Source organism: Staurois parvus, unplaced genomic scaffold (genome assembly GCF_062004578.1).
Source record: "Staurois parvus isolate SC_StPar_1 unplaced genomic scaffold, SC_StPar_1.0 ptg000004l, whole genome shotgun sequence".
NCBI classification, from domain to species: Eukaryota; Metazoa; Chordata; class Amphibia; order Anura; family Ranidae; genus Staurois; species Staurois parvus.
The window spans coordinates 258,176-270,968 of NW_028317800.1; the positions used below are offsets into that span (position 1 = coordinate 258,176).

The 12,793-nt window shown below is 39.8% G+C and overlaps 1 protein-coding gene across 2 annotated transcripts in view; it reads left to right on the plus strand.

The window, feature by feature from the left end:
• DMXL1 (Dmx like 1) overlaps positions 1–12,793 on the plus strand; it is a 222,789-nt gene that overhangs the window by 167,233 nt on the left and 42,763 nt on the right. For both annotated transcript variants that reach the window (XM_089673106.1, XM_089673173.1), the window contains one exon: positions 2,546–2,727. In XM_089673106.1, the coding sequence (XP_089529232.1) occupies positions 2,546–2,727 (182 nt within the window). The remainder of the gene's footprint in view (positions 1–2,545; positions 2,728–12,793) is intronic.

Here is a 12,793-nt window from a genome sequence, read left to right on the forward strand (position 1 = left end):
ACTCTCTCATTCAACATTGACTATTTTTAATCCTCATGCTGCTAGCCATCAGTAAATGGTTAGGAATGTATATCATATTTACGGTACTTATTTTAATTTATTTATTTTTTTACATTTCTTCAGTTTCTTCCTGGTTTCCATGTCAAGGCAAATGATGTCATACATCCCAGCAGTCTTCAGGAGGGGAGGGAGGGTTCCCAGCTCAGTCAATGCCTGAGCTAAGGGCAGATGGATTCCAGTAAGTAAATACCACATGAATCATCTGCCCTTATTCAAGATTGTCACTGCCAGAAATGCCAGGTGTTTTTCAAAATGATTTCTCAGCAAAATAAAGAATGGAGACATGGATGGATGAAGGAGTTTTCTTTGAATATTAACCATTTGCCGCCCGCCCTATGGCCGAATGGCGGCCGACAAATGTCATCAGTATTCCGGGTGGACCCCATATGGCGTCCTCCCGCACATGCGCAGATTGCGCTCCTGCAGAGCCGCGCAGCGGCACGATCTGTCACCGACCGTGTGCCTCGGACACGGCCGATGACAGATCTGAGTATCAGCCCCCGTTGCCGGTACCATGTGACCTGCTGTGACCAATCACAGCAGGTCACATGACAGTTGTATACAATGGATGGCTTCATTCATGCCATCCATTGTATACTAGTGTCTAGCTCTGAATGGTCACAGCTAATCACGTGCACATGTCATGTGATTAGCTGTGGCCAAATCACAGCTAAGTGCAAAAAAAAAAACCCTGAATGAATCGATGTCATTCAGGTAAATGCTTGCTTATAGCAAAGTAATTCTTTGCTATAAGCAAATTGTGTTAAAAAAAAAAAAATACTGATCACTTCCCCAAAGTAGTACAATGTTACTATGGTAACATTGTACTACTTTGGTCATAGTGAAATATGAAAAAAAAATCTTAAAAGAAAAAAAATTTAATAAAACCAAAAACTTTTTTGGTTTTATTAAATTAATTTTTTTTTTTTTTTCATACTGTCAGTGTCCCTGATCACCGCCATGCCAGTTATATGATGATGCTGTACTGCACTGGTGACAATATGTAAAAAAAAAAATTGTGAAACTAATTTTTTTAATTTTTCAAAAAATTATGACAAAAAAAATACAACTTCAAAAAACTCATCATGCCTCTTATGAAGTACGTCGGACTGTCTACTTTGCAAAAAGGGGTCATTTGGGGGATATCTGTACTGTTCTGACATTCTTGGACCTCAAGAAATTAGATTGGCCGTCAGTACTTCAGGATTGATCAATATTCAGATCTATACCATAGTTTGTGAACTCTATAACTTTCCTACAAACTAAAAAATACATCCTAATTTGGGTTATTTTCACCAAAGACATGTAGCAGAATACATCTTGGCCTAAATTTATGAAGAACAATTATTTATTTGCAAACTTTTATAACAGAAACAAAGAAAAACTTTTTTTTTTTTTCAAAATTTTTGGTCTTTTTTTGTTAATTTAGCAAAAAATAAAAACCCCAGCGATGATTAAATACCACCAAAAGAAAGCTCTAGTTGTGTGAAGAAAATGATAACATTTTAGTTTGGGTACAATGTTGTATGACCGCGCAATTGTCATTCAAAGTGTGAGAGCGCTGAAACCTGAAAACTGGCCTGGGCAGGAAGGTGTAAAATTGCCCGGTATTGAATTGGTTAACAATTAATTAAATATCATTTTTGCTTTGTGGTACTCAGATTCAGTGAAGTTCCATTTTAACTTTCTGTCCTGGAGGCCTAACAGAAAATTAGGGGAAATGTCACCAATGAGGGCACTTCTCATCTTAGACAATTTCCATTGGATGTTTACCCTCACCTCTTGCTCTGGTGGCAACTTAAAATTTATTTGGTTTCCAGGACAAATCGAGAGGGTGAATCTACCCAGCATAATACACACAGCAATAAAACTTGACCTAGGATCTTGACACCTTACCACTCTGTCAAAAAAAAAAAAAAAAAAAGTTTTGCCTCTACATAATGTCTCTCTTACCAAGGTTGCCCACACTGTAATCACAGTTTTCAGTTTAGAATATTTGTTAAGATTACTTACATAATCCATTCAAGAGTACAGCCTGAACTCTACAGCACACACTATCACAGTTTATTCTGCAGTCTGTAACTTATAATAGCTTAAAATAGGTGTTTTGGATCAGCAAGTGCTTTCCTCCTATTATACGTAATATTTTTAAGCTGACCACTATACTTTTTATGTTTTGGCATGTGCATGTAGTTTGGGCATGTTTACAATTGATTTTAAAGTTTGTTCAAATGCAGATGTGCAATGTTGTTTTGTATGTGGTCACCGTTTCTAAAGGTAAGTTGAAATATTTCAAATGGAACATTGATCAAGACTGTTTGCAATGTATTCTAGTTTTCGTATTGTACTATCTAATTTATTTGAAAAAAAAAAACTTAAATATTAGACACACAGTCTTTGGGCAATGTTTATAACAAATACTGAGTTTTTGTCTGTTTTATTATAGCTTATTATTTCCATATACATATGTCTCATTCATTTGTAGTTGTGGTATCCCCTCCCGTAGAGGAAAGTGACAAGATTAAACGCATCAAATCTTCTTCAATACTTCAGTCCAGAGAGAGTCCATCTGCCTTTGCTTCACCAGTGTTGGAACAGGGTTCCTCGATTTTCCGGGAAAAATTCATCCCTCCTGAGCTCAGCATCTGGGATTACTTTATAGCCAAGGTAGCTGAAATAAAGATTGTGGTACACTGTTTTGTGTTTTTTCAGCGTTTAGTGGATGCATTTGCTACCAAACTTCCCGAGATGAAAAAGAAGACAGTATATGTTTTCAACAAGAAACGTAAAATAAAGGACATTCTTTTTGTACAAAAATTCTATACCATATTACATCTGAGCAACATAAGAAGTTTAGATGCATGTATTTTGTACAGAATTATTTTACCTTTTGAATGCCATCACTGTTAATTTGATGGTGGAACACTATCATCTGAGCACAATCATGCCTTGCTTCATAGAAAGTTTAAAAAAAAAAAAAAAGAATTTCCCTGTGCATGTTTAGGAGATATTTATTGTACCTACAGGTAAGCCTTATTTTAGGCTTACCTGTTAATACAAGTAAGCAGGTAGGCGTTACTACTACTTTAAAGGAGCAGTATGGCCAGAGTTTTAGCCATGCTTCTGCATGTCGCCGGAGTGCACTTAGTTCTGCATTCCTGTGATTCAGATCCAGCCAACAGCAGGCTAAAATCCGCTGTTGACTGATGTCAGAGTCTGTCTAGGCTCTGCAGGGATCTCAGCAAAATTGTTCAGGATCAGCAGCTGGCTCAGCCTCTCAGTGCACTGCTGAAAACCTGAACGAACTGCTCCCGCCCCTCCACAGTCAGATGCTCCAGTTACAGTCTGGTGACTGACGGTGACCACTCTATGCTTAGAGCGGACACGAGAACTGAGCGATAAGCGGTCTTTGAGCACTCAGTTCTCGTTGTAGAGCCGGTGGGGACAGCTGCAGCAGCCATCTACGTAGGTGAGTATAAATTGTTTTTTGTTTGGATCCCGCACTTCTTTTAACATAAATGTGGGCTTCGGCATCTCTGTGCAGTTATTCTAGTCTTCATATTCTCTGTCCTCTTTGGAGAGCATTAGAATCCCACTAAAACATCACAAGCCTTATAGAAAGATATCATGATTTTGATCAATATTATAAGATTTTTTTTTTTCTGCCAATGCCTTTTTTATTCCTTATTCATTTTAGGTCTGAAGGTTAGTTAAAAACCCCAAACAGCAAATTTTAGTGTCATAATAATAGAGCAACGGTTTTCAATTGCAAAATCTCAGTAAAAAGAGGACTACAGTTAATTTTAGTTCACATAGATGCAATACATTACCCAAGTTTTGATACAATATAAAAGAAAAGGTTGTGTCAACTGAATAGATATCAAACCTTTCTAACCTTAAAATTGTGTGTGCCTGTGAAACAACTATTTTTCATACCCAAAAGTTTAGATAGGCAACACTTTTAAAACCTCTGCAGGTCATTAGGTGAAAGTTAACAGTGATTGATAGTCCTAGAATTATTGCTGTCACTCCAGCATTGGTGGTGATATGTAAAGTGTAGCGCAATCAGCATTTTCTTGCATAAGTGCCTCCGACACATGTATTTGCATTCTTAAGGGGATGGAGGGTTTTTGTGCTTGGGTGTAACTTTAATTTTTTTTACACTTTTTTATTTTTTTTTTAATGCAACTTTTTATCTTTTTTTTTTTTTTTTTTTATCACATAGTGAACCAAAAGTTGAATGACTGATCTTCGGTCCCCTTCACCCAGTGACACCCACCATATGGAACCTGTTAGGCAATGGAGGGGGTCTGTGGAAACGTACAGCTGTAGGTGCTTGTACCTGACAGCCGACAGTCAGCTTGCTAGTTCTGCATGCATTCCTGGCTGCCATATCAACTGGGAGTTTTTTTTAAACCCCCCTCTGCTGCCGACATACAGTTGTGCTCAAAAGTTTACATATCCTGGCAGAAATTGTGAAATTTTGGCATTGATATTGAAAATATGACTGATCATGCCAAATAATGCTCTTTTATTGAAGGATATTTTTATTGATGATCATATGAAGCCATGTATTATCAAATAGTTGTTTGGCTCCTTTTTAAATCATAATAGAAATCACCCAAATGGCCATGATCAAAAGTTTACATACCCTGGAATGTTTGGCCTTAGTACAGACAAACAAGGTGACACACACACGAGTTAAAATGCCAATTAGAGGTTAATGTTCCACATCTGTGGCTTTTTAAATTGCAATTAGTGTCAGTGTATAAATAGTCAATGAGTTTTTTTAGCTCTTACATGGAAGCACTGACTGGGGATCAGAAAAGAACAGTCAAAAGTCCTGCGTAACAAAGTAATGGAACTTTATAAAGATGGAAAAGGACATAAAAAGATGTCCAAAGCCTTGAATATGCCAATCAGTACTGTTAAATCACCTATTAAGAAGTGGAATGTTCAGGGATCTCTTGATACCAAGCCAAGGTCAGGGAGACCAAGAAAGATTGCAGCCATAACTGACAGAATAATTGTCCGGGATTCAAAGAAAAACCCACAGGCAACCTAAAAAGAAATACAGGCTGCTCTGGAAAAAGATGATGTGGTGGTTTTTAAGGAGTACAATACAGTTACACTTGAACAAAAATGAGCTGTTTGGTCGAGGTGCCAGAAAGAAGCTTTTACTGCACCAGTGCCACAAAAAAGCCTGGTTATGATATGCCTGACAACACCTTGACATGCCTAACCAGGCCTTTTTGTGTCATTGATGCAGTAAAAGCTTCTTTCTGGCACCTTGACCATGCAGCTCATTTTTGTTCCAAGTGTCATCATATTGTGCGCCTTCAAAACAACCACACTGTCTTTTTCCAGAGCATTTCTTTTGAGGTCACCTGTGGGTTTTTCTTTGAATCCTGGACAATTCTTCTGTCAGTTATGGCTGCAATCTTTCTTATGTCCTTTTCCATCTTTATAAAGTTTCATTGCCTTATTACGCAGGACGTTTGACTGTTCTTTTCTGATCCCCATGGCTCAGTATCTAGCCTAGTCAGTGCTTCCACGTAAGAGCTAAAAAAAACTCATTGGCTATTTAAACACTGACACTAATTGCAACTTAAAAAGCCACAGATAGTGCGCGGCCGGACGGGATGGTCCGGCACTAGCTCCGCACATCCCCGGACCCAGTGACAGCCCGTGCACGGGCACCGATCCCCCGCTGCTTCTGGGATTTCCCCCGGGTGTTGCCCGGACTTTCCTTTACCGAATCTAAAGTTATCTGGGACAAGGAGGGACGGTATCTTCTTGTGCAAGGACACCTGGGGGGACATTTGATTACTTTTTTAATTTACTACACTCCAAATGCCAACCAGGTGGCATTTTTTCATTCCCTATTGAACTCTATGGCTAGCGAATTCGAAGGCGATGTCATTCTGGCTGGTGACTCTAACTTTGCTTTAGATCAGATTTTGGATCGTTCCCGAACCGCCGTGCTTCAGCCTCCTAGACAAAGCAGTAAATTGGCCCAGCTATTGTATCGGTTTGACTTTGTTGATGCTTTGAGAGAGGCTAACCCAACCTCTCGAGACTATTCCCATTACTCTAGGGCTCATAATTGTTATTCTCGCATTGACCATATATTTCTTCATACACATTCACTCCCTAGACTCCTCACTGCTAAAATCCTCTCCACGCCTTGGTCCGACCATGACCCGATTTCTATAACATTGTCATCCGGGCTGCTTGGTAGGACTGCTTATTGTGGCGCCTTAATGAATCTATTTTGGGTAATTCTTCCTATTGTCAGGACATCTCCTCTCACTTACAAATGTACTTTGAACTTAATAAGTCAGAGGATATGAACCAGGCCATTAACTGGCAGCCGTAAGGCCTCGGTTAGGGGGTTTATTATTCAGCTCTCTTCACGACTTAAAAAAGCCCGAAATGACCTTCTAGCCACCAAAACTCAAGCATATTCTGACTTGGTTGCCCAGCATAAGCAAAACCCCAGTCCGAACCTGTTGCTTAAATTGGATCAAGCCCGGCTGGAACTAAATCTTTGTCTTACTACTACGGCTGACAAACAACTACGATGGTCTAACCATAAATTTTTTACTTGGAGGGATAGACCTGGTACCTTATTGGCCCGCAAGTTGACTCCCAGACATTCTCAAACGGCCCTTCCTAAGCTCAGATTAGACGACGGCACTTTATCCCAAGATCCGGGTAAGATTCTTCGGAAATGTCACTCTTTTTACACTGAACTTTATAGTACGCCTCAGGGAGGTGCTTTTTCGTCTTTCGACTCCTTCTTGAGTTCTGTTTCTCTTCCCTGTCTCCAGGAGGCTCATAAGGAGTCGATGGAACAGCTCATTTCATGTGAAGAGATTAGGGATGCTTTGAAATCTCTTGCTCCTTATAAAACCCCAGGACCGGATGGTCTTCCTCACAATTATTACAAAGTTTTCCCTGATATCCTGGTTCCCCATATGGTTCAATATTTTAATTATCTATGGGATGGGGGACTGGTGCCCCCCGACGAAAATAAGACTTTCATTAGTGCCATCCCGAAACCCCTCAAAGATGTTTCTATAGTTTCCAATTACTGGACCATCTTATTAATTAATTGTGATCTAAAGATTCTCACTAAAATTTTGGCCTTATGCCTCCATAAATTCCTAGCACTGTATGTTCATGTTGATCAGTCAGGATTTATCAACGGTCGACAAACATCTGACCAAATTCGCCGGACTCTAGCTTTGCTGTCAGCCGTACATTCTAATTGGGACAAATCTTCACAGAGGGAAATTTTATTGAAATCGTTAGATATTCATAAAGCGTTTGACAGTCTATCGTGGGACTACCTATTTCAGATGTTAGATAGGTTTGGCCCTTCTTTCACGACTTTGCTACGGGCCCTCTCTTCTAATCCTTCGGCTCAAGTTTCCATTCGTGGTTATAAGTCAGCCTCCCTGTCGATAGGGAGTGGTACTAGACAGGGTTGTCCTATCTCTCTCCACTATTATTCGCTCTAGCAATGGAACCGCTTGCGATCGCCATTCACTCTGATCCCACTATTTCGGTCATCCGCTGCGGTCAGCGGGATCATAAATGCGCTCTATTTGCTGATGATGTCCTTATGTACATATCTGATCCCCGCACTTCTTTATCCGGTCTCCTTCACCTGTTTCATCGTTTCTCAGAGACCTCCGGTCTTACTCTTAATTCCTCTAAAACAATTGCCTTAAATATTTTGTTGCCTGACTTGGAGGTTTTATTTCCAGTGAGCCCCTCGTTCTCTCCCCTATTTGGGGATTCACCTCACGAAATCTTTTTCATCCTTGTACAAGACCAATTATCTTCCGCTCTTCAAGCGACTTAAATCCGATTTACTATAATGGCAGGATCTCCCACTTTCCTGGTTTGGTAGAATCCACTCTATTAAAATGACTTTTTTGTCGCACCTATAGTACTACTTTAGGACGTTACCGATCATGGTTCCCAAATGGGAACTGCTACTTTTACAGGCTGCAGTCTCTAGATTTATCTGGAGGGGAAAGCGTCCTAGGGTCAACAGGTCAACTCTCTTTTCCCTAAAGAAGCATGGCGGTTTGGGACTTCCTAATCTCCTAGCTTATTTTCATGCAGCTCAGATAGCACAGTTAACTTGTACTACAGCCAGGGGTTATGTCCCCCAGTGGGTTGACATTGAGGCCTTATCCTGCCATCCTTATGCTACTGGTGCTCTTATGTGACTCCCCAGTCGCTTACGTCCTTCTATTTTGTGTCCTACGCTGTCCTATTCGTTGATGGTTTGGGACAGGTGGCGGGCTCGCAAACCTTTCTTCTCCCCACATACTCCATTAGCTCCAGTTTTTTATAATCCTGAGTTTATTCCTGGGGTGTCACCATCAGTATTTCAATGGTGGTTGAATAAGGGTTTGCTGCGTATTGGAGACTTCCTGGATGGACTTTGTCCTCGTTCTCTCCAGTATTTCTGATGCAGTACCAGATGCTTCCTGGAGAATTAATTTGCTATTATCAAATTATCTCATTTATCTCTAGCAAACTCAAATTAATCGCAGAACCTTGTACACTCACTCCTTTAGAAGTCTCCTGTGGGGCAACTGGGTTGATGAGGGGTCGTTTGTCCATTGTCTATGCTTCCCTCGTCGATCCTCTCACTAAATTATCCTATATGATTCAATGGGAAAGGGACTTGAATAGCTCCTTAGATCTGGAAACTTGGCAGACTGCGGCCCATTCTCTATCAAAGATATCGATTAATACTGCTCTTATTGAATCCAATTACAAAACGCTACTTCATTGGTACTTGGTTCCTACGCGCCTCGCTAAAATATGTCCTTCAGTATCACCTAATCGCTTCCGGCACTGCAGACAAGAGGGAACTATGTTCCATATTTGGTGGAAATGTCCGGTAGTGAATAGATTTTGGATCCGAATGTTTAATTTTATCTACTCGGTTACGGGAATTAATATTCGTAGAACACCGGAGGTGGCCTTATTTCATCTGCTACCTACTACCGTTCCCAAAAATTCGACTAAACTAATTCATTACTTCTTACTGGCGGCACGTATTACCATATATATATATATATATATATTTTTTTTTGTCTTTTTCTTTTCTTCTCTCCTCCTTGTCTTATCCTAGATCTTTTCTTTTTCTCCCTATTCTTAACGTTTTTTCTTTTGAATTGGGGTTTTATATTGGTGGTTAATTTCTCTGGCAATGCCCTTGTCCATCGTCTGTTGGAGCGTTTGCTACCTGGTGAGAATGCTGGTTTTTATATATATGCTTATATGTTCTATGACTTTGTTTATTCTCACCATTTCGCCATGTGGGCAGAAATGTTATTGTTCCTATGCATACCACTGTGGACCAATTCTCAATAAAAATATTGAAGTATAAAAAGCCACAGATGTGGGAAATTAACCTCTAATTGGCATTTTAACCCGTGTGTGTCACCTTGTGTGTCTGTACCAAGGCCAAACATTCCAGGTATGTAAACTTTTGATCCGGGCCATTTGGGTGATTTCTGTTATTATGATTTAAAAAGGAGCCAAACAACAATGTGATAATAAATGGCTGCATATGATCATCATCCTTCAATAAAAGAGCATTATTTGGCACGATCAGTCATATTTTCAATATCAATGCCAAAATTTCACAATTTCTGCCAGGGTATGTAAACTTTTTGAACGCAACTGTATAACATACGTCAGAGGAAGCCAAATGGTTACATTTATTTGATCATAGATATGTATATTCAAATAATATAACCAAAAATTCATGGAGTATTGCACGTTGGCTAAAGAAACCCCACAGCAAGAGTACTTTTATGTTTTTGTGGTGCCAAAAAATATGAGAACAGATCGGCACTTGCGTCTCCTGACCTCTATTCCCTCACACTTTGTCTCTATTCCGAAGTTTCCTGTAAAAAAGACAAATCTCTCCCCTTGTATACAGTGACTGTATTTGTTGCACAAAGTGGATTTATATCCTTTGTGGCTATTAAGTAATATATTTAAATTAAAACCTTTGTACCTGGGGTTCAACTTTAACTGATATTTAAAGTGTGAAAAATATACAAATCACAAATAATGTATATTTTTCACATTTTTATTATTATTTAGAGTTTTTTAATAGTAGCAGCATCCAGTGAGTGTATTTCCTCTCTTTATTACATTGGCGCAATGATGTTGGTATAATAGAAGTGTTGTATTTATTGGAACATTTCTTTGGTAACTAACTTTTTAGTGATCTTTAAAGTGGTTGTACAGGCTGAAGGTTTCTATGCATGCAGGTAAAATAACCTTCTGTGTGCTCCTCCCCCCACAGCCCTTCCCTTACTCACTTGAGCCCCCACTTGATCCAGTGATGTGCAGGGGAGCCTCAGGTGTCCTGAGTCTCTCTATCCTTATTGGCTGAGACCCAGCAATGGGAGCCATTGCCTCCTACTGCTGTCAATCACAGACCAGTGAGCAAAAAGGAGGGGTGGAGCCGATCCACTGCTCTATGTGTAGTAAACATCCCGGGTGTGTTACAATTTGAAACACGAAATCATAAATTATAATTTAATAAATAATCATAAAAAATAATATATAATAATACATTTAATTCAATAATATAATCAAACCAAAAACACTGACATTGGAAATATAGCGCCAAGTTCGCACATCACTGAGCAAAGTCGCAAAATCGTTTTCAGTGTCTGATGAGGAATTTTCCGGGGGCAGCATTGGAGCATGCACAGGGTAAGTAGTGCTTGCTAGCTTTTGTTTATACAAGGAGGGAGCCCATTCACATAACATAAATAGTGGATACTGTTCCAGGCAGAAAGAACAGTAAAAATGCAGGCAAGGGCACAGGACAAAGCACTAGGGACAAAATGTATATGAAATGGTTTGATACAGTAATAATTTACTATGTGATTTTAGTGAATGTCACTTTTTGTTATTTTCAAATTTCCCGCTGTTTCGTCTCCACATGTCCCGACGCTCGCAGGGGACGGAACCCAGATGACAGATGCCGGTATCCGCCGGAGGACATTGCCGGGGACACTGCAGGGGGGACATCGCAGGAGCGCAGGACAAGGTAAGTGAAGAACAGATCCCGGAGCAGCGCTGCATGGTAAGCCCGAGTGTAGCTCGGGGTTACCGCTTGTGGTACTGAAACTTTACCCCGAGAAACACTCGGGAATACCTCCAGGGAGGCTACAGTAAGTTTACTGGTAATGAAAATACCTTCTGAAATTACATTAATTTAAAATTTGCAGCTTTACCTAATATTTAACTTGTGAACCTTATATAAAGGCCTTTGTAACCTTATACAAAAGACACTGAACTTTCATAGGGCTTCAGATGATGCATGCATGGAGACAGGAGATGGCTTCAAAAAGGTTATCCATGGGCAACATAGAGAACAATTGCAATTGTTTGATACACCATGATTTAGCAAACTAAATGTTATTCAGTTAGGGTTTCCAGCAACTTTAAGGTTAGTGTATCTTTTTACTACTAAATCTTAACCGTTTACAGTTTACCTGTTCCAAATTATATTACCCTAATTCATAAAACCCCTAACATAGCTCTAATAATTAGGCTCTGGCCCTAATCCTAACCTTACTTATAATATCAACCTTAGCCCTGGAATAGCCAGAGTTACTTCATCAAGCGCCAACAGTAAAGATGCCACATTCATGAAGCTTTGGTGAAACTACACATAGAATCAAGCTTTCTAATGCATTTGCACATATTTAAAAGATTTTTTTGTGCAAGATATGCATGGTTACCACTTCTGCTTTCTTAAAGGTATTCTGTGTATGTGCAGTGTGAACACAAGTATTAGGGATGCACCGATACGAGTTTATCGGTGTGTACCGATACTTTCGGTCAAGTACTCACCAATACCGAGTACTGATACTTTGTGGTGCGATTTGAGTTAACGAACAAATGAACAAAGGATAGTATGCGATTTAAACAGGAATGCGATTTCCTGTCCAAATCGCATGTGGTTTCCCCACTGCTGCTGTGTGAACCCAGGCTTGTCATAACCCGAATTCACGCAGGAGCGGTGTGGGAAACCTCCCAGCTGCTGACCAATCAGATGCCGTCTAGCCCAAACTGTCGTCGCTGCAAGGAGAGGAAAGAAAGCGGTGGGGATTTCAAATCCGTTCTCTCCTCTCCTACCACTGACACTCAGCATGAGATGCTACAGGGAGACTTACCGCACTGCAAAGTATCCATTAAGATATCGGTAGTATTTTCATGAGTACTCGTGATAATACTCGGTATCGGCATCAGTGCATCCCTAGTGTGTGTGTATGTGTATGTATGTATATATATATATATATATATATATATACACAGTGGGGATCGAAAGTTTGGGCACCCTAGCTAAAAATTTGTATTAATGTGCATAAAGAAGCCAAGGAAAGATGGAAATATCTCCAAAAGGCATCAAATTACAGATTAGACATTCTTATAATATGTCAACAAAAGTTAGATTTTATTTCCATCATTTACACTTTCAAAATAACAAAACAAAAAAATGGCGTCTGCAAAAGTTTGGGCACCCTGCAGAGTTAATATCTTGTACTGCCCCCTTTGGCAAGTATCACAGCTTGTAAACGCTTTTTGTAGCCAGCCAAGAGTCTTTCAATTCTTGTTTGAGGTATCTTTGCCCATTCTTCCTTACAAAAGTCTTCCAGTTCTTTGAGAT